The 26,997-nt window shown below is 45.5% G+C and overlaps 1 protein-coding gene across 4 annotated transcripts in view; it reads right to left on the reverse strand.

The window, feature by feature from the left end:
* Positions 1 to 5,038: 5,038 nt before the first annotated feature.
* CLCN4 (chloride voltage-gated channel 4) overlaps positions 5,039 to 26,997 on the reverse strand; it is a 71,616-nt gene continuing 49,657 nt past the window's right edge. For 3 of the 4 annotated variants that reach the window (XM_019955896.2, XM_019955894.2, XM_019955895.2), the window contains 4 exons: positions 25,767 to 25,953; positions 24,298 to 24,696; positions 17,485 to 17,701; positions 5,039 to 8,258 (listed from right to left, as the gene is read on the reverse strand). In XM_019955896.2, the coding sequence (XP_019811455.2) occupies positions 8,168 to 8,258; positions 17,485 to 17,701; positions 24,298 to 24,696; positions 25,767 to 25,953 (894 nt within the window). In that variant the 3' untranslated portion in view covers positions 5,039 to 8,167. Of the gene's footprint in view, positions 8,259 to 17,484; positions 17,702 to 21,054; positions 21,128 to 24,297; positions 24,697 to 25,766; positions 25,954 to 26,997 lie in introns of those variants that run through there. The other variant, XM_019955897.2, reaches the window with a different exon arrangement.

Below are 26,997 nucleotides of genomic sequence, written 5' to 3' on the forward strand. Positions count from 1 at the left end.
CACAGAAAATGTGCTTAAAGTTCATTAAAGGGGCCTTGCTTCTTCCAGGTCACTCACACAGAAATTCAGAAAAGAAACAAAAAAACAGACACTCCTGATGCCATAGTTACAACTCTCTAAGACTAGTCTGTGGAACCCCATGAGATGGAACTTTCCAGTTTAGTTAAGCGCAGAATCCACTCTTTCCCTTGGGCACCTGGCAGAAATACTGAATCTTGGAAACACTTGGAGAAGGGCAACCCTACCACATGCAGACTTACTCTTTGAGACCCCCTACTCCATGGAGCAGGGCTTCCCAGGTGGCGCTAGTGGGAAAGAACCTGCCTGCCAATGCTAAAGCTTTGTAGAAGGTGCGGGTTCGATCCCTGGGTTGGGAAGATCCCCTGGAGGAAGGCATGGCAACCCACTCCAGTACTCTTGCCTGGAGAATCTCATGGACAGAGGAGTCTGGCAAGCTACAGTTCACTGGGTCATAGAGTCGGACATGACTGAAGTGACTCAGCACTCCATGGAGCAAAAACTCGGCACTGGGCAACTCCCTGGAGAGTTCCTCGGTGATCATGTAAACCACCCACAGCCAGTCCTAGAAAGGCTCAGGTCTTTCTGGGGACCGACAGAAGTTTGAGAAATGTCAGAAAAAGAAATCATCAGAAGGGAGCTAGCACCAATTTCTACTTGGTTCAGAATCCTTGGCAGGACACAAGTGGGGGAGCCCTGGGAGCAAGCCTGAGGCATGAAATGAACATGGAGCCATGCAGAAGGAAGGGAGGGAGGGAAAATGTTCTACTTGCAGCAGCATCCCCGGGACTCAACCTGTCAGGCAGCCTGCGGACTGAAAATTTACGTGTGTGTTTTCAATTTCTCTGACAGAATCTGTTTGGATTGAGGATGGCTGTTTAATCTTTGAAATATGTGTTCCATCACAAATGCTGGAATCACAGAGAAATTGCTCCCTTCGTTCTGGGAGCCAAACCCTGACCAAAGGGGTTTGGAAATCCCCACAAGGTGCTCTTTGGTTATTGCTCATTCAGAAAGAAAAAGCCGTTTCTCTAATGAAATGCAGTGCTGAGGAACTGCCAGAAATAGATGCTCCCTACCTGCTTTCCCAGATGGTAGCTTCTTTCTAGCCAATTAACTACCAATGAACTGGGGAAGCGCTGTAACAACAGGCATGCCGGGCTCCCCTGCACTCAGCCAGAGCATGGAGTCCTGGGAGGACATGAAACTCTGCTCGTCTTGATTCACGAAAGCCCAGAAAGAAGCCTGCCTGACCCGGACACTTTATTTGCAAGGCCATTCCAGTTAGCTTGAGCTAGAATTAAAACTGGTGGGTTGCCACCTTTTGGACAACTGTTAGTTCATTCTGCCGCCTCTGGCTTCTAACTACTTAATGTTGAAGGAAGTGCTTCCCAGGTGGCTCAGTGGTAAAGAACACGTCTGCTAATACAGGAGACGCGGGTTCAATATCTGGGTTGGGAAGATGCCGTGGAGGAGAAAATGGCAACCCACTCCAGTATTCTTGCCTGGGAAACCCCGTGGACAGAGGAGCCTGGAGGGCTATAGTCCCTAGGATCACCAAGAGTTGGATGCGACTGAGCACGCACATTGAAGGGAAATAGCCAGAACCTATAAAATGCTGCTCTTCATGAGTTTTACTAATGAGACTTCTTTCTATATTAATACCGTGCCACAGTCAGGTTTCTCTGTCTGCAAGAGTAGTGGGTATAGGGTTTTATACTGTCTGAAAATAAGTAAGTTAAACAGTCTTGTGTTTCAGGAACTCTTGCTCCAAATCTGAGGCTAATTAATAGTTCAGCATCCATGTGAATTTATGCTTTCCTGCTCAAAAGTCATTATAAAATAGAATATACATATGTATAACTGAATCACTTTGCTGTACATGTGAAACTAACACAACATTGTAAACCAACTATACTGCAAATAAAAAGTCAATATAAAGCCATAGAGAAATGGAATTTCCCATCAAGTGGTTTTTTTTCCTAATAATTTCCCATTAATCTGGAGTCAGTGAGGGTTTTTTTCACATCCCTTAAGAGATCTGAGATTTTGGTTCTTTTGTTTGCTTTGTTTCATTTTTGTTTTGGAGGTGGGAGGAATGACTGAAAGAGTTGGTGGGAAAGGCAATTGGTTAGTTCAACTTTCATTTATTTTTAGCATTCTTAAAATGTCTTATGTCTGTTAACCACACAAAATTAAAGTAACTTCCAGTTAAAGTTACTGAGAGGACTACATAACATGAAAAGGCTTTACTATTTGTATGGTCTATTCCAGGCCAAGTGCTTTACACTGATTAACTCTCACAAACACATCTCTAGTGAAGAGCATTGGCCCACTCTACAGTAATGGGGAAACCCAGGCTCAGAGAGGTATGATTCTTCAACAATGTCACACATCCAAGAAGCTGCAGAGCTGGAATTCAAGGGCAGTTCTACAGGCATCTAAGTCAGCATGACTCCCTGAAAACTCAATGTTGAAACTGTTAGAATGTTGGTTCTTTTTGCTCTTCAGACACCACTAGACCACAGAAATTTCCAGGCATGGCTTTAATACCACAGATATGCCAATGGCTTGATTTCCATCTCCAACTCTAATGATTCCCCTGAACTCTGGACTGGAATGTCCAACAGGTATCTCCAGTGTAGCACTTCCAAAATGGAGCTATTCACCTCCACTAGCCCACCTCAGTAGATGGCGACTTAGCTGTACTATTTCATATCCATCCAACCATAAATCTGCTGGTTCTGCCTTGGAAATACATCCAAAATTCAAGAACGTCTCTGGGACAAGCCTCTATCCCAGCTCACCTATTTGTGATAGCTTCTGGTCTTGCTATAGAACAGCCAGAATTGTTTGTGTACCAGGCAAATTCAACCTCATCCTTCCTCTGAATTCTGTATCTTTCCCTGGCCTTCCATGATGGAGAAGCATGTCCTTGGTCTCCTCCTCCCCCACAGGAAAAACAAAACCAATTTTAAAATCTCCTCTGCCTCCCCAGGCACCATACCCTGCAGCTACTCACCGCTGGTGGCCCTCGACATCACCCCAGGCCTGCTTTAATGAAGGACAGTTGCTCGTGTGGGCCACCCTGCTGAAGGCGAGCCTCCTAAGCTGTCCCTGTCAGAGGGGGCTCCCCTTACTGCCTCTTCCAGGTCAAGGATACATGAGCATTCTTGGTGCTTTTTTTTTTGTTTTTTTTTTTCAAATTTTCTGTAAAGTTGAACATTTCAAAATACAAAACTGGTCAGGAAGGATGGAATTCAAACTCACCAGGCTAAGAACAAGGGATTTAAAAGCTGAGCCAAGCTCAAGTCCCAATCTCGCGTGACAATCTCAAGAGTGGATCTTTAACCTTGCCAGACACTTCCACAGTCACCAGAATCAGGTTTTGAAGGTTCCCCAGGGTAACAACAGGCTGAGATATCGCAGCCTCTCTTCCATTTTACAACATGCTGCTTGAGGACTCTGTGCTCATTTCATTTTTAAAAAACCCTCCTACACTGTTCGTGGGAATGTAAACTGATACAACCACTATGGAGAACAGTACAGAGGTGCCTTAAAAAACTTCCGGGCATATATCCAGAGAAAAACGTACTTCGAAAAGATGAATGTACCTCAAAGTCCACTGCAACACTATTTATAATAGCCAGGACATGGAAGCAACCTAAATGTCCACTGACAGAGGAAGGGATAAAGAAGATGTAAAGATGGAATGGATAAAGAAATAATACAATGGAATATTACTCAGCCATGAAAAAGAATGAAATAATGCCATTTACAACAACATGGATAGACCTAAACACTGTTGTACTGACCGAAGTCAGTCAGACAGAAGAGAAATATACGGTATCATGCATACCTGGAATCTAATTTTTAAAAAGATACAAATGAACATACTTACAAAACAGAAACAGACTCAGATTTTGAAAATAAATTTATAGTTACCAAAGGGGAAAGGTGAGGGAAGGGATAAATTAGGAGTTTGGGATTAAGCTATACACACACTAATATATGGAGAAGGAAATGGCAACCCACTCCAGTATTCTTGCCTGGAGAATCCCAGGGACCGGGCATCCTGGTGGGCTGCCGTCTATGGGGTTGCACAGAGTCCGACACGACTGAAGTGACTCAGCAGCAGATAACCAACAAGGGCCTTCTTTTTAGCACAGGGAATTCATCTACTCAACACTCTGTCATAATCTACATGGGCAAAGAATCTAAAAAAGAATGAACATATGTATAACTGAATCACTTTGCTGTATACCTGAAACTAACACAACACTTTCAATCAATTATACTCTAATAAAATTTTAAAAAATAAAATAAAAAGTTTCTTTAAAAATACAGAGTTCAAACATACAATGTTCAGTAATTTGCCAATGTTTACAGAGTGTTACAATATTTAAAATAAAAAAAAAAAAACCACATTGCTATATCATCATTCCAACACCAAACGTGAATATATTACTTTCCCAGCACAACTAGGACAGTGAATAAATAGTTAGACCCACGTCAGTGAAAATGGAGTCTGGTTCATGTTCCCCAACGTAGACAGGGACAAGTTCCCTCCTCATGTCAACCATTTCAAAAGTTAGAAGCAGAGTCTGATAAAACGCTGCCCATGTGAAATGAAAATGAAGATATAATATTACAATTACTTGAAATTCAATAGTTCTTCTCCTTGAGTTTCTCACCTTTTCCAGCTCAGCATCGGAATAATGAATACAATGAATGCTAAACAGATTTCGCATGTGTTGATAATTTAAAGGAATCGGTTCTCACCTAAGTGAAACAAACTGCTGGACATTTTTTCTGTGACTTATTAGGGCCAAAACAAAAAAATTCCTATTGACATGTCCTCTCCTTTATCAAGTCATCGAGAAATTTCAAATAGAGAACTATGAGACTGCCACAGCAAACACTGAATATGGATTTGCTTCTAGCACACTTGCCTCTCCATAAAAGCCACATGCACATGGGCATTCCCAGGGGATGTGCTGAAAAACACAAGAAACCCACGTCACACTCAGGATGCTCTTTATTTGCCATCTGTCCATCTACAATACATTCCCTCAGTGATAGAAAAAGACAGCAAGAAGTAGGTCAGTGTGCCTCATTATGGAACTCCTTTTCCATTACATATTTATATCTTATTCACATAAAAAATCTATTCAGAGAGAACCCAGAAAGTTCTACGAATGTCTACCAACTTTGGTTCTGGAAAAAGAAACAAAAACAGTATTCAACTTGAGTCAGAGTTCCAGAGTTACTCATCTCGTTCACCAGATCACCAGGTAAAGTGGACGAAGTTCTACATGCGGATACAGCGCACTTCAGAATCCCCATCCACGTGCAACAAAGGGCCCAGCGGTATGTTCCCTGTGAGTCTGTCTGAGGCCAGGATCAGTGGCTAGTCAGGGCTCCAGGGGAGGCAGGCAGTTGACTCTGGCAGTGGCGCTACAAGCCCCCCATCCCAGCCCTGACCTGGCTGTCCAATGCTGGCCCTAAGCCCCACAGTTGACTCTAAGCTAAGCACTGGGGGAGAGGACATGAGCCCATGGTTGACCTCGGCCCAGAGTCAACTCCCCCCTCCTCTCCTCTCCTCTTTCCAGGCCTCAGCTGGAGGAGGGCGAATTCTGTGGTTATACTGAACTTTGGCTGTCTGTTCACTGTTTTGTGTTCCCTTCTGAAGCTCCATGTTTCAGCTAACAGGGTGTCCTGGATTATATAAATCCAGGCTATGACTAAAACTCTTTGGAAAGCCTATATAGGAGTAAGAGGGGAACTACATTAAGACTTTTGAGGACTGAAAGCCCAGGAGAATCCAGCTTCACTCGCACTGTTCCATGGAAACTTCAACAGCAACAAAACATTATGATCTGTCACTCAGTACGTAGGTCCTATGAGTGCGACCACAAATGTCATTCTCTTATAGGACCTAAGAGTATATTCTACTACCACAGACTGACCGTTCCACACTGAAGTGGCTGTCTGCTGTTATTTGGAAGGAGGCCAGTTAATTACAGACACATTTTCCATACTTTTGTCAGCAGGATCTGACTTCAACTCCTTTAAGTTTTCAATCAGGTTAAACCCATCAGTATATTTTCTTGTATCTACTAGAAGTTTCACCGAAACCCTCTTATAGACGGGTTTCTCTCCAGAATAAACATTTTTATTAGGGCTAAGAAAGGATGGCTTCTGATTGGGAGTGCCAGGTCGAATCCAAGAGGGGAGGGGGCTGTAAGGTCATGGGAGAGTGTTTGATGTGGTCAGCAAGACAGAGGGGGAAGATGGCAGGAAGAACAATGACAAACACACAATGACAGCATCCAATAGAGTAGACACCATCCCCCTCCCAAGGGCCAATCCCCCTTCCTTAGTCAGAGAATTTCAATCTCACTGAGTGCAACATGCCTACATAGCTAAATACTCTCCTTCCCAGACTCATGTGCAGTGGGGGGGTACCAGAATTTCAGCCAATGGAGGTAAGCCAATCATCTCTAGGAAAGCTCTGTGTTCCCCCCGCACACAATACACCTTGTCACCTGCCTCTTCATTCCTCTTCCAGCTTTTAGAGAGCAGTTATCAGATCTGGCAGGTCAGTGACCATCTTGTGACTATGAGGCAGGAAGCCAACGGGTAAGGGGTAAGGATGTGGAGAAAAAGTACCAAAGGCCATGAGTCATCAAGGATACCCAGTCCTGAGAGCCCACCTCCAGGTTTCTTAGTCCACTCTTCACTGTGTGTTTTCTATTATTTGCAGCCAAATGCACACCTAATACATCAAGAGCCAATGATGAGACTGAAAAGGATGAGGATGACTCAGGGAAAAGGAAAGAACAAAGACAAAAGGGAAAGGACAAGGGGCATCAATCTTACCGACATCACCCAGTGGACCTAAGAAACATAGCTTAATTCCTTCCCACAGACACAACCGAAGTCTTGACTAAAAGAATAAATGTATCATTACGTTCAACTCAAAGACGCTCAAATTGGCTGTCTCAAATTTAACTCTGTCCTCCTGTTCTCTGATTGCTAATATGAAAGTGCATGCTTATACATTAAAGCTGGATGTTTTGCATCCTACAGAGAGGAGAATGGAACAGATTTAGAATCAATTTAGTATTTCTCTTGCAATCCATTTGGAGGAGTTCCCACTGAGAACTCATCTGCCTTACCCTCTCGGCAGCCATATTTAATAAGATCTGAGAAGAAAAATAAGCACTAACACTGGGTAGTCTGTTTTGACATTTGTATATGCTATTTGGAAATTCAAGTCACTATGGCAAGCTGGCAGAATACAGGACATGGCCCTTGGAAAGCGCTAGACTGATCAATATTTAAGAATGCACAGGCAACAGCAATAAATGAAGCAGATGCAATGGAGATGCAAATCAATGATGGGTATGTATACCCTCAAAATAAGGACAAATCTCTTTCTGTGGCAGGAAACAGCACAGCACTAAATGCTCCAACAGTTCGTCGTGCAGTCCCCAGATGCTAGTCTTGCATAGAGAAATGTTTTCTTCATATTCAACAAGGCATAAGACCCAATCTTGGTTCAGAAACTGAGGGATAAGCAATAAAACAGGCTGAGAACAGGAGCCAGCAATGGCTCATCACAAGTGAACCCACTAGCATACTTGCAGCTTTCGCTATGTTCACATTTAATTTCTTTTTCTTTTCCAACAAAGTAAGTGCAAATATCTTTAGTCTGATTCAGTAACATAGCAGCCAAACCTCAGGAACCAATAAATAAGGACACTGACACGCCAATACCCCTTGGCCTTTCAGATTCAAAGCTTTACCAACACCAGCCTGCAACAGAAGGGGCAAATGTTTCTTGACTCAGCAATTGTGTTCCAGATCCTTGTACAAACCACATCATTTACCCCCACCCACATGCCCCCACAGCAGTTACTAAACTCACAACACAGCTTGAAACTCATAAGGGGTTAAAGCTATAAAATGCCTACTCATAGATGTATATTTTTTTAAGTTTCATTCTTTTCCCCTTCCTTTCAAACAAAGCTTTTGTTTCCGCTGCTCCCAGTGCATGACCGTTCATTAGGATAATAACTATCATTTGTTTATTTCTTTCCAATGATACAGTTGTATTTTTCTCAAAGAAACTACCATCTTGTTTCTAATTAAACATGATGGATTCAGGGTCCTGGTTTGCCATCTGGGCCATATGTCTCAGAACATCCTTTTTCGTGATGATGCCAAGAAGTCTCCTGGAGAAGAAACAAAATAGAGAAAAAAGGTCAGTCTTGCAATATTGATTCACATCTCTCTCTGATCCCCAGCGCTCTTCCCACCCAGGCGCAGGGAGAGACCACATTTCCCAGCTATCCTTGCAGATGGGTAGGGCCAACTGAGAGAGCTCTGGCCAATGGCATGTGGGTGGAGGTGAGCGATGCCCCTCCCAAGTCACCTGCACATTTCCTCTCTCATTTGATGGTTCCAGACAGAGGAGCCAGTAAAGGACTCTGAGTTCACAGAGGATGCGTTGGGAGCCATCAGATTCAAAGACCTGGGCCCTGGGATGACTGTGTGGTGCAGAGCTTACACCTGCTGCAACTCATACTAGATGTGAGTGACATGGGAGAAAAATTAATCTTTATTGTTTTTGGCCACTGATATTACAGGCTTGCTTATTAATGTGGTAAGTCTATGATGACTAATATATACTCACCCAATTTTTAAGAATATAATCAGTTAAAAAGGGCTTATAAAAGCCAATGTCAAAACTTGATCACACTGCAGAAATCCCATGTGTAAGGCATTTTAAGTGTAAGAAGTTTTAAGTATAACAATTGGTTCCATTTTAAATCTATCTTACTGGAAGGGTAAAGTTTGACATTCATGTCTGACTATTTATATAAATTACCTCCTCTTCCAAAGTTCCATGGCTGTCTCCTTACCAAAACAATGCCACTTCCCAGAGCCCCTGGTATATGGCCACCTATACTGTAAACTGTCCAACTCCTACTTTTTACAAACACAATGTGAACAGTGTTCCTGGGTCATGAACACACACTTGCACAACTGTTCATGGCAGCCCTTGTCTCTGCTCGGTTTTATTGAATATTTAAATGAACATCTGCTGGGGTCAAATCACGCCCCCTGGGGAAAGTGAAAGGAGTGAAAGAAGGGGATTACACAAGGCTCCGGGGAAAAGAAGTTCCACTGCAAACTTAACCTCACCTCATCTCCATCATCCCCAAGAAGAGGAGAACAGAGAAGGATGGCAGTCTCACCCTGGAATACTGTATGGCTATTAAAACGAAAGGTTTCTGGGGCTTCCCTGGTGGTCCAGTGGTTAAGACTCTGCTTCCAATGCAGGGGGTGCAGGTTCAATCCCTGGTTGAGGAACTAAGATTCCATAAGCCACACAAGGGTTAGCCAAGAAAAAGAAAAGATTTTTTTTTAAATGGCAGGTTTCTCCTATCTGTGAAAAATGATGATATACCAAAAAATACGAAAACAAAGCTGTACTACACTGCCATTTATTTAATTAAAGCCAAAGTATCAAGCTCATCTCTTACTAATAGGAAGTGAACATGAAGATGGGGGCACAAGTACTCAAAGCAGTATTGCAGTAAGGTATAGCTGGTGAAATGGACAGTGGTCAGTGAAACTGTAAGATCAGAATTCTGACTTCTTTGTCCATGACCACGTTGGACATTAACCTTGAAAAAGGGATTGATTTCTTGTGTTACTTTCCCCATCTATCACACCCCGGGGCAGAGAGGGACTTCTTTCCCTCCATCTCACTGGAACGTCTTCAAGAGAGAGGGAAAGAGCAAGAAGGGCCTTTCAAAGCATGATACAGAGGCTTCCCTGGTGGCTCAGTGGTACAGAATCTGCCTGCCAATGCAAAAGACATGGGTTCGATCCCTGGTCCAGGAGGTTCCCACATATGCCACAACTACTGAGCCTGTGCTCTGGAGCCAGGGAACCGCAACTGCTGAGCCCACGTGCCACAACCACTGCAGGCTGCACACCTAAAGCCCGTGCTCCACAACAAGAGAAGCCACACGCAGCAAGCAGGAGGGGCCCCCACTCACCGCACTAGAGAAGAGCCTGTGCAGCAACCAAGACCCAGCAGAGCCAAAAACTAAACACGTAAGGCTTTTTAAAAAGCATACTACCAATGTATGGCAAAACCACTCCAATATTGTAAAGTAATTAGCCTCCAATTAAAATAAATAAATTTATATTTAAAAAATACATTAATAAAAAGCATACTAAACTAATTACAAATAGAACGTCCAGAGGATCTAATATAGTTTTCATACGTGAAAAGGAATAGTAGTAACTCTCTTCCTTCTTCTCAGTAACACCCATACGGAATACAAGGTAAAGAGAAAAAGAGCAGATATGACAGTAACTTCTGTGTGACTGAGTCAAATTTGCTTTTCCTAGTTAACTGCAAAAAATGAAGATAACTGGAAATTAGCCAGCAGTTTACCTCTAAACAAGACAGTAATAAGTTTTTTTTTTTTTTTTAGTTTTTTGAATGTTGAATTTTATTTTTAATTTAATTTTATTTTTAAACTTTACATAATTGTATTAGTTTTAAGTTTTATAATAATCACATTTATAACATATTTATGTTAAATTGCTTGAAGTGTTTAAAAGAACAAGCCACATTAAATTTTAGTTAATGTTTAATATTATACATTGTCAATAGAGAAAGTAAATAATTGACTATGAAACTTTAGAAATAATACAGGTAAAATGCTGACAGTGTTTTTTAAAAAAACATGCTGAACAAAAAGAATAATGGCAACACAGATGACAAAACTGAAAGAAAGCACTACAACTAAAAGCAATAGTCTCAAAAACTGGAGAAAAAAATGTATCAAGCACAACAGAATTAGAAAATCAACATTTTGCAACCCTCAGTGCAATCATTAGTTTAGTCAATAATTTATCAATGGATTCCCAAACCACTGCGTAAATGGTTGCTGGAAAACAGAAAATGCACATGGTCTCAAAGTATCCCTCCACAGATTACATACAAAGAGAAAAATGTCCCCTTATAACAGAGCGCTCTGGCCATCACCACCTCATCCCAGTGATGGAGCTTATCACCAGTCAAGTCAGAAAAGCTGACATTATGACATCATCAATATTGGAACATTGCCCGAAGCTACTGTAAAAAAATTAAACCATGAGGAAGCAATCAAACAAATTCACAATGTGGGACTACTGGTCTGAACTCTTAAAAACAAATCTAGGTCATAAATAACAAGGAAAAAAGACAGGAAGCTCTTCTAGATAGAGACTAAAGAAGCAAAACAAACCAATGCAATGTGTGAACACTGAAGGAATCCTGGACTGAAAATGACATGAACTAGATAGTGAATGATAAACTTAATTACTGTTAATTTTGCATACAGCTCCATGGTTATGAAAAAGAATGTCCTTAGTCTTAGAAAATGTATGCTTCAAATATAACTGCCCAAACTTGGAAACACCGAAGACGTCCTTCAGTGGGTGAGTGAATCAACAAACTGGTCCATCTAGACAATGGATATTACTCAGCACTAGAAAAAAAAACCCCACTCCAGTACTCTTGCCTGGAAAATCCCATGGACGGAGGAGCCTGGTAGGCTGCAGTCTATGAGGTCGCTAAGACTCAGGCACGACTGAGCGACTTTCCTTTCACTTTTCACTTTCATGCATTGGAGAAGGCAATGGCAACCCACTCCAGTGTTCTTGCTTGGAGAATCCCAGGGACAGAGGAGCCTAGTGGGCTGCCGTCTATGGGGTCACACAGAGTCGGACACGACTGAAGCAACTTAGCAGCAGCAGCAGAAAGAAAAACAAGCCATCAAGCCAGGGAAAGACATGGAGGAACCTGCAATGCACACCCCCTGCCTCCCCTACACACTGTGTGACTCCAACTCTATGACGCTCTGGAAAAGGCAAAACGCTGGACAGAGTAAAAGGTCAGCGGTTACCAGAGGCTGAGGGGAGAGAGGGAGGGACACACAGACCACAGAGGATGTTTAGGGTTGTGCAACTATTCCTGATGATACTGCAGTGGTGGATACATGTCATTATGAATTTATCCAAACCCACAGGATGCACAACACCAAAAGTGAACCCTAAAGTAAATGGTTACTGTTGCTTAGTCACTTAGTTGTGTCTGACTTTTTGTGACCCCATGAATGGTAGCCCACCAGGCTCCTCAGAATACTGGAGTAGGTTGCCATTTCCTCCTCCAGGGGATCTTCCCAACCCTGGGATCGAAGCTGCATCTCCTACACTGGCAGGTGGATTCTTTACCACTGAGCTGGATCATAGTTAATAATAACACCTCAATACTGGCTCATTGAGGACAACAAATATAAACCATAAATGTAAGATGTGAACAGGAAGAGAAACAGAAAGGACCAGAGAGGGAACTCTGTACTTTCTGCTCAGTTATTTTGTAATTCTGAATGGCTCAGAAAATACAGTCTATTAATTCAAGAAGACAAAATTCTTAGGAGGGAAGAAAGTGGTTGTCTGAATGGAAGGGTCAGGGGTGGCAAAGGAGGACAGAGCTAAGAACCATTGTTCCTTCCAGCTGTGTAGGGCTTTCCTAGTGGCTCAGATGCTAAAGAATCTGCCTGTGACGTGGGAGACCCAGGTTCTATCCCTGGGTTAGGAAGATCCCCTGAAGAAAGGAATGGCTACCCACTTCAGTATTCTTGAGCTTCCCTGATGGCTCAGACATTAAAAAATCTGCCTACAACACAAGAGACCCAGGTTCAATCCCTGGGTCAAGAAGACACCCTGGAGAAGGAAATGGCAATCCACTCCAGTATTCTTGCCTGGAGAATCCCATGGACATAGGAGTCTGGTGGGCTATAGTCCATGGGGTTGCAAGGAGTCACACAACCGAGCGACTAACACTTTCTTCCTTCTAGCTATTTGGAGCTACTTGACTTTAACCATTTTTATAGATCAGTGACTAAAACACATTTCTAAAATTTATAAAAATACAGTAAAATCAAAGATGCCCCATAAAACAAGATGCTATTATCCTAAATCCGCCAAGGTGAGTCTGAGTTCTGATGGAGTCAGCTTGTACTGCCATAAGAAAGTACCACAGACTACGTAACTTAACAACAGAAATGTATGTTCTCCTGGTTCTGGAGGCTGGGAAGGTCAAGATCAAGGTGCTGGCCAGTTCGGTTTCTCCTGGGTGTGTAGACGGCCACCTTTTTGCTGTGTCCTCACACGGCCTGTTTCTCTATGCAGGCATCGCCAGTGTCTCCTCTCCTTCTAAGGACATCAGTCCCATCTGATTAGAGATGGGACTTTTATGACCTCATTTAACCTTAACTCGCTCCTTAAAGTGGGCTTCCCTGGTGGCTCAGTGGTAAGGAATCCACCTGCCAACGCAGGAGATGCAGGTTCAATCCCTGTGTTGGGAAGAGCCCCTGGAGGAGGAAATAGCAACCCACTCCTGTATTCTTGCCTGGGAAATGCCACAGACAGAGGAGCCTTGTGGGCTACAGTCCATGAGGTCGCAAAGAGTCAGACATGACTGAGTGACTCAGCATGCATACACACACCTCCATATAGACACTGTCTCCAAAGACAGCCATATTGGAGGCTGGAGCTTCAGTGTATGAATTTGGGGCTTGGGGACACAAAATTTAGTCCATAACAGTCCTTCAACTCCCTTTAAAATAAAAAAATGAATAGTTAGAAGGCAAGCAGCTTATGCCTATAATATATAACTAAGAAAGGTGTGATCATCAGAGAAGCAGCAGCATGTGAAAGGAGGAAGAACCTTTTCATCCGAGGTGGAAGGAGTTCTGAGGCTGGGGGCCACCAATCAGCAGACAGTCATTCAGCTTAAAAGTCTCTTCGGTCCTTACGGACATTTGTATTTGAAAGCCTGGCTCAGGACACCACGCTCCAGAACACTTGGAGAACATAACTCAAACTGGATGATATCCATGTTCCTTGGTGGATGACAAGCTCCTTGATTTTCTTTTTTGTAACACTTTTTGAGCCTCCTCCAGTTCTCCCTCACATAGAAGCTCATCAAGATGCTGAAGAAACCAATATTGCTTTCAAAAAAAAGACTTGGTAGCGTCTGCAAAGTGACAAGAACTTAACTGTAACACACACAGGCACCCTTCCCATATCTATAAAGCCTGGGTTTTGTTTCCTTATGTCCATCCTTAAGACAGTATCAAAACACTAGGCATCTGCAGTCCTGACAGCCCTGTCTTAAAGCTTGGTAACTATAATGTCTGAAAGTCAAGCTGGTTGTAACGGTTCTGGGGAAATACGGATTCAGGAGCTGCCTTGGGTTCAGGCATAAATTGTGCCCTGGCCTGCGAAAGAAATTCCGTTCAGTCCAGTTCAGTCGCTCAGTCATGTCCGACTCCTTGTGACCCCATGGACTGCAGCACGCCAGGCTTCCCTGTCCATCACCAACTCCCAGAGCTTGCTCAAACTCACGTCCATCGAGTCAGTGATGCCATTCAAATATCAAAAAAGAGGAAAGATAAGCAACCTCCCAGAAGGAAGCAGCATTCAATCCAAGGGGGTTTGTTAGTGGTATGAAACGTCCTACTTGATCTAAATCAAGTGTTTCAATGTCCAGCCTCTCTGGGTAGCAGTTCAAGTGAATCTGTGGAATGATAAACAGTCTATCTACGACCATGAACATAATTCAGATTAGAGCACCGGGGCTCTTGTGAGAAGACCACCCTGGTCAGGACCTCAAGGCCCACCTAGCATCTTCTCTGCTCCCTTTTTCTTTCTAGATCCTCTATGGGGAAAATCCCAAATTCACTATTGGCCACTGGACGCTTCCAAGACTTCAACTTTATGAGGACAAAGACTTTTCTGGCTCCTGGTCTGGTTTCATGATCACCATAGAGCCCAGGCCCTGAGAAGTCCTTCAGACTACACTAGTCAAGGGTACGAGCTGTGGGGCTCGGCCAAGAGCTGGGACGGTACATGGTGATGGAACAGATCAAAAACATGAGCTGGCTTGAGCCAGGCCTGCCCTGGCTCAAAGCCCAAGGAGATGAAAGGCCCCGCAAACAAGGATCTCCTGCCAGCGCTAACGTATCAGCATCTGTGTTTGTTTAAAGTATATACAGCGAGAGAGAGTGAGAGCGATTTTGTGTTCTCACAGAACATTCGGAGCCAATTTCAGCACCCAGATCTTCACAGGAAAACCTCACATGGGGCTCCGTGAGGTGTGAGCAGGCGTCAAGGGCAGAATTTCCTGCCAGAACTGAAAATTCCAATGATAACTGACGTGGGATTATTATTTTAAAGGGAAAGAGAAACTGCTAGACACTTGAGACGACATGGGTGATCACAGTGGTATTTCTGCCGAGCACTGGAAATTCAAGCACACATCAGTGGGCTTCAGTCGTTTATAAAGTGGGGACCTTGACCAGCGGTAGCCCCTGGGAGCTGGTTACAAGTACAATTCTCAGGGCCCCTCGCAGATGGGAAGGATCAGTAACTGCAGGAGGGCCTGGTACTCGGGGTTTAACCTGAAGGTTTACTCCTCTCAGATTCTGATGCCTGCTCAGGTTTGAGAACCACTGGGTGCCTTTAAAATCCGCCAGTAGAGGGGAAGTACTGGGCAGTCCAGTAGTTAAGACTCTGCACTTCCACTGCCGTGTGTCCAGGTTCAATCCCTGGGCTAGGAACTAAGATTCTGCAAGCTGCACAGCTGGACCAAAAAAGAACCCACCAGGGAAAATAATCTCTAGCCTCAAATGCTTATTCATCTGTTCATTGACTGCCCCTCCTCAAGCACAAGACACCCACCAGCTGCAGTCAGAGCTAAGGAGGACACTCATCCTGTCAGCTAGGAGTTCTCTGGATCAAGTGCAAATTCAGCCCCTTGCAGAGACCTGTGCTGCCCGCCATGAGCAAAGCAGCAGGAAGAAATCTCTCCAAGTGAGGGGTGCCTGCTGCATGCTCAGTCGCTCAGTCGTGGATGACTCTTTGCGACCCCATGGACTGTAGCCTGCTGATAGAGGCTCCTCTGTCCATGGGGATTCTTCAGGCAAGAATACTGGGGTGCGTTGCCATGTCTGCCTCCAGGGGATCTTCCCAACCCAGGCACTGAACCTGCATCTGCCTGTCTCCTGCATTACAGGCAGATTCTTTACCCATGAGTCACCTGGGAAGCCCAAGCGAGGTGTGCTCTGTGGCTACCCCGGGCCGCCAGCCCAGGGACACTCAGCTGGAACAGGAGTATCACTTGCGCCTGACAAATCTTTGCTTTGATGGGGGCTGTGCTGTGCACTGGAGGGTGTTAAACAGCATCCCTGGTCTCTACCCACTGGATGCCAGTAGCAGCATCTGCCCCCTCCACTTATGACACCCCCAAATCTCTGCAGGGCCAATCACCCTGCTTGAGAACTGCTGGGTTAACCAGGAGCGAGGTAGCCCTGGAAATTGTGTCAGAGAGTTGAGCCTCAGGATCCTAAAGGCCAAAACTGCTATTTCAGGTACCAATATCTCCATAGCCCATACCCTACCTCCCACCTCCAGCCCATAAAGCAATCAACTAGGCAGAGAATCCCAGGTTCCAAGCTACCTGAACCAAACCAATCCCTTCCTCCACCCAAGCTTCTGAGGCCCTTGCATTTAGGGAGAGCCCCTGAGCCCAAGGCACGGCCCACAGGGCACTGCACCTCTCACACCATCATGAACCTTTGATCTCTACAGCACTGGTTTTCTGCTTCCTGATAACACGGTGTGGAAGCAATACTGCTGTGGCAGAGACCAAGCCACGAGCTACCAAAGCTTATGGCTCTGCGATCACACTGGAAAATGTCAAGTCATTTTCAACAGGCTGGTGCATCAGGGAACAACTTGAGCACAATGTGCACCTCACGTTTGTGTGTGGTCATTTGTCTATGAGAAAAATCCAGAATGTAGCACCCAGTGGCATGGGAAAACCCAGCTGCAGCCCTCGCCATGCCCGCTTCCACAAGCCAGTTGCACGGCTTTCTCAAGGTGAAGGGACTGATATCCTTCTTCTCAAACACTGCATGTGTGAAAAATGTGCGACAGTTTTTATGAGATTCCCATCTCTCTTTCTTAGCGTGTCACCGATGGAATGTTGGAGCATCGTGCGCCTCAAGCTATTTTCCTCATCAGCTCTGAGATTTTCCTTGCTCATTTTAGCAGAACAGGGTGAACCTTCTCCAGGAACCTGGACCACTGTGGGGGTTGGGGTAGGGAGCCCCAGCCCCTCCCCACGGGCTCCTCCCCTTTAGACTCAAACTTCAGCCTCAGGGCAGAAGACAGCAGCCCCACTTGGAAGCCTGCCTCCAAGCCTTGCTGGCATCTCCTCCTGCACTCGCCACAGCCTACTGACATCTCTTAGGAGGACTGGTCCCTGGTCCCCATCAGCCTCCCATGGGCCCTTCATCTTGTGCCCCCCAAGGTCCGGCCACTCACCCGCTCCGGGTCACCAGGCACTGGCGGAGCCCCAGCTTCCGGAAGATGTCCACCACCGTCTCCATTGGGGTGTGGTCGGTGACCGTGAAAGGGCTGAGGTTCAAGACGCGACGCAGCTTCAGGGGCTGTGGGCTGTTGGCCGGCAGTTCGGGGGGCTCCTCAGTGAAGTACATGACCGAGTCACTTACGATGCCCTCCTGCCTCTGTCTGGCATTCTCTGGAAGGGGCCAGTAGGACAGTGAGCTGCACAAGACTCCCGTGTGGAGTCCCTCTCCCCATCCCAGCCCAACCCACCCCACCCACAGCCATACACGACTCCCCCTCCCCAACAACCTCGAATCCCACACAGAAGAGGAACAGAGGGCAAACTGTACACTCCTAATGAGGGGCTTCAGCCAAACAGCGGTGGAATTGGCATCTCTTTCTCTCAAGCTAATGCTGTGCGAGACTCCCCTGCTGTGTGTGACCTGATCATCCATTGCAAAGACTTGCAAGATGGGCCTGAGCAGGATGGCTCCTTCCTGGGAATGCACTGCCTTTGCCTGGACGCCAGGGCACCCCTGCTTTCCTAACACACCTCATCAGGGGCTGAACTGTGACATGAAAAAAAAAAAAAAAAAAAAAAACCTAATGAGCTGCCCAATGACCTTAATACATTGCTTTGTTGTGTTTTCACAAACTAACTTATAATGAGCCCAAATGGCATTTATAAATCCTGAAAGGAACAAGAAACCAAGAGGACCATCCCAGAAACACAGCCTAATTCCAAATATAAGCCTTGGGACCAAAAAATAGCCCTAGAAAAGCTGCATTCCCCACTCCTCCCCCACCGCCAATCCTTTGGATTGTCTCTCTTAAAAAAAAAATGGGCCATTTTGTGGATTTCACAAAGAAAGATAGTAACACTGTTATGGTAACAATTAGCCTATTTCTATCTGTAGACAGGCCCATGTGAAAAAAAGCTGCAGAAAAAGTAGGGTAACAGGAACTCATTAGAAATACAGCTTTATGTGGTACTAGAAACCCAGGCTATTTTAAGTCACACATGAAATAAATCCATCGGTCTCCAGATATTTCTCCAAGGCGATTTTCCTTCTGTTGGAATTTTAATCTTTCTTTTGGTTCATGGGAAAAGGTTAGGGAAAAGGTACAGCAAGGCTTGCCTTAAAATGGATTCTGGTTTCTATAATACACTTTTTTTGCCTTCTCAAAGACGACTATTCACCTATATTGTTCTTTGAAAAATAAAAATTCTAACTGCTGGCTCTAAAGCCATTTATTGCCACAGAATACTCTAATGGAAAACTGGCAGCATTCGGGGTCAGACTGAGTTTGAAAAGGGGTCTCTGTTTAAAAGGGGAACAGAGGGCCCGCTGGGCAAATGCCTGCACAGTATGTGCGTCAGATTCAATTGAGTTACATCAAATGGAGTGAGATTCAACCCCAAATACCAGATGACACTGGTGCACAACGTGTTTGCAGATGTAGATGCCACACAATACACACTACACATTTCTCTCCTAAATCAAGACAGATCTCTCCTAAAACACTAAGGTGAGAAGCAACAGTCAACACACACTTACTACTCATTTTCATGAAAGTGAAAGCATTAGTTGCTCAGTCGTACCCAACTCTTTGCAACCCCATGGAATACAGCCCACCAGGCTCCTCTGTCCATGGGATTTCCCAGGCCAGAATACTGGAGTGGGTTGTTATTTCCTTCTCCAGGGGGATCTTCCTGACCCAGGGATCGAACTTGGATCTCCCGCATTACAGGCAGATTCTTTATCATCTGAGCCACCAGGGAAGCCTACTCATTTTCATAGACAGATTGATTTTCTCAAAGTCCCACATAACAGGAATTTCACCTATTTCAACAGCCCAGTTGAACATCAGGTTTGGATCAAGCCACAAACCCCAATCAGGAACTGATCACATGGATTTGTTGAACCCCTCATAAAACTAAATACAACTTAGCCAACTGTGGATCCAGTTGCTGAAATAAATAACAAGCTTCTATTGCCTCTGAATATACTGATTGAGTTAGAAGCCCTGATTCTAACAGCACTGAGCTCTGTTATTTCTTGCTCAGTGCTGTGTTCCCAGTGCCTGGACAACGCCTAGAATACAGCAGACACAAAACAGATATTTGCCAAATGCACGCATGAGTCAATCATTCAAACTGAATGAATGAGTGAGTAGGTCTACTGACCATCAGTGCCCTTGGCTCTGCCTCCCATACACAACACAGTCTATCTCACAAAGGAAGCATTAGAGGAAAGCCTTGAGCTCTCCTCTGCTGAACAAAAAGGCCCCAGCTGCAGTCAACAAAAAGGCACTTGCTAGCAGCAGTATGATCATCATGTCAGGTTCACGGAGGGTAATGAGGAAAGTGTTGATGAAGTGAATGTCACACACTGTCACAGGCCAAGAAATTGTAAAAGACTGAGATGGTTAGATAACCATCACTGACTCAATGGACATGAATGTGAGTAAACTCCAGGAAATAGTGGAGGACAGAGGAGCCTGGTGTGCTACAGTCCATGGGGTTGCAGAGTCGGACATGACTTAGCTACTCAACAAGTTACTACAATGGCTTCAGAGAAATGGTTCTCAACTGGGAGTAATTCTGCCTCCACCCTCAGGGTAGAGCACAAGGATAATACTACAGTTCAAAGGTAAGCACCTCTCAACAAAGAATGATCCAGCCCAATGTCAATGGTTGAGAAACTCATCATATTTTTAGGGAGGTAATACTGTATCATCCTGTTCATTAAAAATGCTTCCACAGATAAATGAGGTCCTACTGTAGAGCACAGAGAAGTATATTCAATATCCTGCGATAAACTATAATGGAAAAGAATATGAATAATAATGAATGTATATCTATGTATAACTGAATCACTTTGCTGTATAGGAGAAAGTAACACAAGATGGTAAATCAACTATACTTCAATAAAAAATCGAAATTTAAAACAATTTTAATATTAAAAAAGCTTAGGCAGATGCCAGATATTGAAGTTTAAAAAAATAAAAGCTTCCATAAAACACACATAACTAACAAGAGAGTTTAAAAAGGAAAAGTAGAAGCAACTATAGTGGCGGTCAGTACAAAGCTGTTGTGGTTAAAAAAAAAAGAAGAAGTAAAAACTATTTAGAAGAAAAAGTAGATTATTTTGTGACAAATTATAGCTTATAAGGGCTTCCAGGTTGCATCAGTAGTTAAAAAAAAAAAACCTGCCACCTCAATGCAGGAGACATAAGAGGTAGTGGTTCAATCCCTGGGTCAGAAGATCCCCTGGAGGAGGGCATGGCAACCCACTCCAGTATTCTTGCCTGGAGAATCCCAAGGACCGAGGAGCCTGGCAGGCTACAGTCCATGGGGTCACAAAGAGTTGGACACAACTTAAGGACTTAGCATGCATATAGCTTCTAAGGCATGGAGAAGTCCCTCTGCACATATGTTTTCATCCCCAGCAGAAAGAAGCAGATGACACCACTGTTCACATGGCCTCTCCCATCATTAACAGCACTCCCAGGAAGAAATCTCTTCAGGGACAAAGAGCTCACCCAACAGATCAGACACGTTTCTTGGTGCTCAGTTCTGGACAGAGAGCCCTTGTAAGCAAGCCTCTTCCATATGCTGGAGAATCATCATCAAATCATCCACCAGGCAAAAAAAAAAAAAAAAATGAGAGTTCCCTTAACTCTGGCCCATGATTCTAACTTTCCATCCCTTTAATCATCTTTGTGGCTTCCCATGGAGTCCTCTCTGGGTCTGTCCTCACTTAATTGCAGAATTCAAGACGAGAAGAGCCTGAGCCTGCTGAATGCAGCAAGAGCCGCATCACTGCCAAGAAGTCAAGTCCCATGTCTCAGGACCTTGCCCAGGGCCATATACTGCCCTGCGTGCATGTGATGGTGAAGGGGGCCAGACGTACTAGCTGCTCTCCAACAAAGACAGCAGCTATGGTTTGGCATACCAGAGATGGACTGGAAATACAACATTCCCAGCTTCATAGGAGCAACTTATATACTATTTTAAACATGACACATAAGAAAAAAAAAATTGTTCTTTGTCTCATCTACTGGGCTTCCTTGGTGCCTCAGTGATAAAGAACCCACCTGTCAATGAAGAGGCATAAGAGACTTGGGTTTGATCCCTGGGTCGGAAATATCCCCTGGAGAAGGGCAGGGTGCTCACTCCAGTATTCGTGCCTGCAGAACTCCACGGACAGAGAAGCCTGGCAGGCTACAGTCCATGGGGTCGCAAAAGTCGGACACAACTAAAGTGACTTAGTACACATGCACCAGTTTTTTCTTATCTTGGACCTATCTAAAATCTCTGCTCCTGAGTTCCCTGGAAGGGAAACTGGCTTGGAATCATTACTAGCTCAATTGTGCTCAAGCTCAGTCAAGTCAGACTCTCTGCAACCCAGTGGACTGTAGCCCACCAGGCTCCTCTGTCCAGGGGGATTCTCCAGGCAAGAATAATGGAGTGGGTTGCCATATCCTCTTCCAGGGGATCTTCCCGACACAGGGATCGAACCTGCATCTCCTGCATTGGCAGGAAGATTCTTTACCACTGAGCCACCTGGGAAGCCCCTACTAGCTCAATGCTCAGGTCCTTTTTCTGTATCCACAAAAGGGCATCTCATTCCACAAACACTCCACCAGGGTACTGGACTCTTCTGGAAGGAAAACAGCTTTTCTGACTGCTCACACCCGAAGACAACTTACCTTCCCAGAAACCATGTAAATAGCAGCTTTCATACTGTTTTCCGTCTGATGGAAAGCATATAGGTACTATTTACACTGCATGCTGCCTCTCCAAACACTTCAAACATAGCTTCTAGGAGAGCACTCAGTTGGCAAGCTGATATTTCTTCTCGAACTGGTTGATGACAATTACTGCTTCCCACTTGATTACAGTAATGGGTTTCAGCAAAATTAGTAAGCTGTCTCCTAGCAGGTGTGCCTGCAGCTACACAATAGGTAATGGATTCTGTGACATTTATTACTTGAGTTTTAAAATTTCAACCTTTGCTTAAAAGATTTTAGGGACTGAATAAATTTTTTTAAAGGCTGCTGATTATATTAATTTAAAACAAACCCAACCTACTATACAACTTTTTTTTTTTAATTTCATTATTTATAAGGCTATAGTCATGCCTAAAGGCACCTACCTATTAAGTGACAGGACCTATAATAAAGAGAAAGCAAATGTGCTTTTGTGTCTAAAACATACAATCAATTGTTGCTTTGGAAAGAGGTAAATATGTTTCAGCAACGTGCTAAAATTAGACACTATAGCCTGCTTAAACTTATTTTTATAAAGCCTTTGATGATGATACTTTAAAAATATTTTAAAAGCTTTTTAACATGGTGAAAATGTTCTAGAAATTCAAATGGAGAGCCTGAGAAATAGTTAACAAAGGGCGGAGATAAGCAAAGGTATGTTCCCGGTGAGGTGCTTTGCCATCGCACCTGGAAAAGTCCCTGAGGCAAACTTCATAAACGTTCTGGAAGTTCAATTATCAAGGGCACACGGGAGTTAGGCCATGGGCCCCCAGCATACTGCAAGACAGAGGGACATGCTGAGCAGGAGGGCATTCATGTTGACCTCGCACCGAGGATGCGTTCTGTGCCTCCTTACCCCAGCTGCATCAGGAGGTCTGGCAGCACCACCACCGGGATGAGGGGCGCGCTCCTCCCTGCCAGGGCCTTCACAGACTCACACCTAGGCCTGTCTTTGTAATCCTTCTGCCTCCTGCTCCCCTTTCAAGGTGCCCATCCATAGGTCGACAGGTGACCTTAGGCTTGAGCCGCCCATCTCTGGGACATAACAAACACCTGGGCACCATTTCCTCTCCCAAGTGAATAGCCTGCCCCTTGGCACAGCTCGCCCAGTTAGCCTGTGAGGAGGAAAAACATCCCACAGTACTGACTTGACCCACATGGAACCCACGTGACTTGACCTGCTGGAACCAGACATGACATCATGAAGTGATGTGAAGGGCTTGAGCGGTGCCGAGGGAGGTTTCTGAGGCAAAGAACTCAGCATCTAGGTCAGTGAGCCCCCCGGAAGTCCATGGGCGCTGGCCCATTCACAAAAATGGGGTTTCACTGTTTCATTAAATGGGAACTAATTGAGGGATTGTGTCCTGCTAGGTGCCCTTCCCAGGAAGGGGGACACCATGATCGCACTCCTTACTGGCCACTGCTGCTGTCAGCCACCCTACTCCATTGGCCTCCCACAAGAGTTTGAATAAATTCAGGTCAGAGCTACAGGTGCACAGCCCTCAAGTGTCGTAGCAAAGCTGCTCACTGATTGCTCCATTCAGAGCATGCACTCCTAATGTACAGTGACGAGATAGTTATTTTATGATCTTTTCATTACAGTTTGATCGGATAAAAGAGGGAGCTTGGGAGAAATGCAGGGTCTCAGGTGGCGCTAGTGGTAAACAACCCACCTGCCAATGCAGGAGATGTAAGAGACGTGGGTTCGATCCCTGGGGTGGGAAGATCCCCTGGAGAAGGGAAAGGCTACCCACTCCGGTATTCTGGCCTGGAGAATCCCTGGACAGAGGAACCCGGAAAGCTACAGTCAATGGGGTCGCAAAGAGTTGGACACAACTGAAGCAACTTAGCAGGCAGGTACCTCCCCAGACCTCCTGCAGTCTGGCCAGATCCCCAGGTGAAACGAACAAGCCTTCAGCTTGGCCTGAAGCCCTCTGACCCTCATCTACCCTCTCCAACCTCTTGGAGAATTTGGGGGCACATTTGTTCCTGGAGACTCCCTGCTTTACTCACTTATGGCAAGAATCAGCTCTCTCCTCTGGGCAAAGCCGATGAGGCGCTCTGAGTCTCTGGAGACGACCACAGGGAAGCCATTGTAGTCAGTCTCCTTGATGAGTGTCTCCACGTCCTCGACAGTCATACTGTCCTGGGTGAGCACGGACAGGGGTGGTTCCCCTCGCCGCGGCCGCATGACATCAGTGGCCAGTGTGCGGTGGGTGAACTCGTCCTTCACGTCCAGGAACGGGTACCCATTCAAGTGGATGTGGGCCTCGTAGATGCCTTCCTTCCCGAAGGCATCGGCCACCCACTTGCTGGTCACGGCTGCTGCCATCAGGGGCACGATGTACTCGAGGCCTCCCGTCAATTCGAACATGATGACCACCAACGACACCGTCATCCTGGTAACACCACCTGCAACACAAGAGAGGAAGGGAATCACAGGACTCCACTCCACACCTGCAAGAGGACACAGACTGGAGACCGACAAGCCGGCTCCGTCCTCCTGGCCCTTGTTCTACAGGAATGGTCCTACACGGTGCCCATGCTCGGACCTCGGTAAACACAGCCTCGCATCAGCACCGTAAGTCCCATCTGTCCGGGTCTCCTCCTGTGAGTGACAGTGAGCTGTCTATTCACCCAGGACCACACCCTCTGCCTGCAATGCGGGAGACCCGGGTTTGATCCCTTGGTTGGGAAGATCCCCTGGAGAAGGAAATGGCAACCCACTCCAGTACTCTTGCCTGGAAAATCCCATGGATGGAGGAGCCTGGTGGGATACAGTCCACGGGGTCACAAAGAGTTGGACACGACCGAGTGACTTCACTTTCACTTTCACACCCTTTGCATTTTGGTGAGTGGATCCTATATGGGCTCTGCAGGTTTCTGTCTCAGTACATGTGGCTCTTTTCCCAAACCCCTCAAGCTGGAAATGGTAGAGATTTCTAAAGGCTATAGGCAGCCATGTTCCAAGTGGCTCAGTAGTAGAGAAGCCACCTGCCAATGCAGGGACGTGGGTTCAATCCCTCGGTCAGGAAGATGGCCTGGAGTAGGAAAGGACACCCCACTCCAGTCCTCCTGCCTGGAAAATCCCATGGATGGAGGAGCCTGGTGGGCTACAGTCCACGGGGTCCCAAGAGTCAAGCACAACTGAGCGGTTAAATGATGACAAACAACAGACAGGAGATGCGCCCACCCTTGTGTCCCTTGGTATTCAAAGGAAGAATCCACACTAACTCCTGATCTTGCAATGAGGAACAGCTGGAGCTGGGTCATTCTTCCTTCACTGGGGTGGGGCTAGGGGAGGGCTGTCCCATAGATTCTAGGATACTGAGCAGCTCCCTGCTGCCTACACACTATTTTAGATGGTACAGTGACAAGATGGCAGAGATCCCATCAGCCTGGGTCCCTGGATGACTGAGCAAAGAAAAGCCCTGGGCTACTCACATCTCTCTCACACACACACACCCACGCCCACACAGTACCTAGGCAAGCTGCAGCCCCCACCATGGCATAGAGCCCTGGGGTGACACAGTCTGCACCGGGCCTGCACCAGTTCCTGAAGATGATCCAGTCATGGTGATGGTAAGCCAGCTGCTCCACACCGATTCCCACCATCCTGCCCGCCATGGCCCCCACAGCCATGCTGGGGATGAAGAGGCCAGACGGGATCTGCAGGGAGCACAGGAGAAAGATGCATGAGGGAAGGGGTCCCCATTCTCGCCGCCACACCCCCCCAGGAAACTCGGCCTCCCTCAACAAGCTGGTGTCTTCCTTCAGTCTTCAAAGGCGGGGCAACACTTCAAAATATGGGTCAACTGGGAAACCGTGGACCAGTGATCTACTGTGACTTGGAGAGAATGCAATTTTACACTTTCATTTCCTCGCCTTCAAAAGCTGGCCTGGTTTGCCTGCTGTGGATTAAAGGATGATAAGCCCCACTGCAAATAACATTCAAAGTGCGCATCTGTCACTTCAGATACTCACCACTCTCTTTCCCCTCGCCCATCATTCAGATCAGCTTTTAAAATTAAATGTCACGCCACAGCATGACAATGGAAAAGCAAGGCCTTCAACTGTTCACAGGTCAAATAAAGAAGCTAAAAACATCAGTGGACCTGTCTTGCATCTTCCAAAAACCTTGTCATGGACTTACTGCCCTCTTGAAAATACAGCAGCCAAACACCTGTCAGAGAAACTATATAAACCGAAAGGCCTCAGTAATAGCGCGTTTTGTATTTTGCTGAGAGAATACATGTTCATCTCTCTAGTCATCAGACACGTAGTACAGAACAGACTTGACTCTGTTCAGAGACTGCACATGGCTGCCAATTGTGACCGGCAGCTGCATTTATGAACCGCAACCCCTTCCTAGCCGATTGTCATGAATCTGAGGATGGAAGTGGGTCTTTAACCAAATTCAAGTTAAGTTTGGATCCTCCGGTGTAATTTCAAGAGTGTGTGACATTCCTAAGGAAATTATTCCTTGAACATCTCTTATCCCCACCCCCCATCATCTAATCCCCTGTGACTTCAAAGCAGACTTCTCCCAGCAGGCACCAGAATGAAAATAAATCCCTCTGCATCACAGACAGTCACCTTTAATAATGTCTATCCTTCCTTGTTCTCAAGGCAAAAATTCAGGTTTGTGTTTGACCACTGCATCCAAGTACACAGCTTCTCAAGACTTTCTTAAAAAGAAACAATTCATAGAAA

Source organism: Bos indicus, chromosome X (assembly GCF_029378745.1).
Source record: "Bos indicus isolate NIAB-ARS_2022 breed Sahiwal x Tharparkar chromosome X, NIAB-ARS_B.indTharparkar_mat_pri_1.0, whole genome shotgun sequence".
Taxonomy (NCBI): domain Eukaryota; kingdom Metazoa; phylum Chordata; class Mammalia; order Artiodactyla; family Bovidae; genus Bos; species Bos indicus.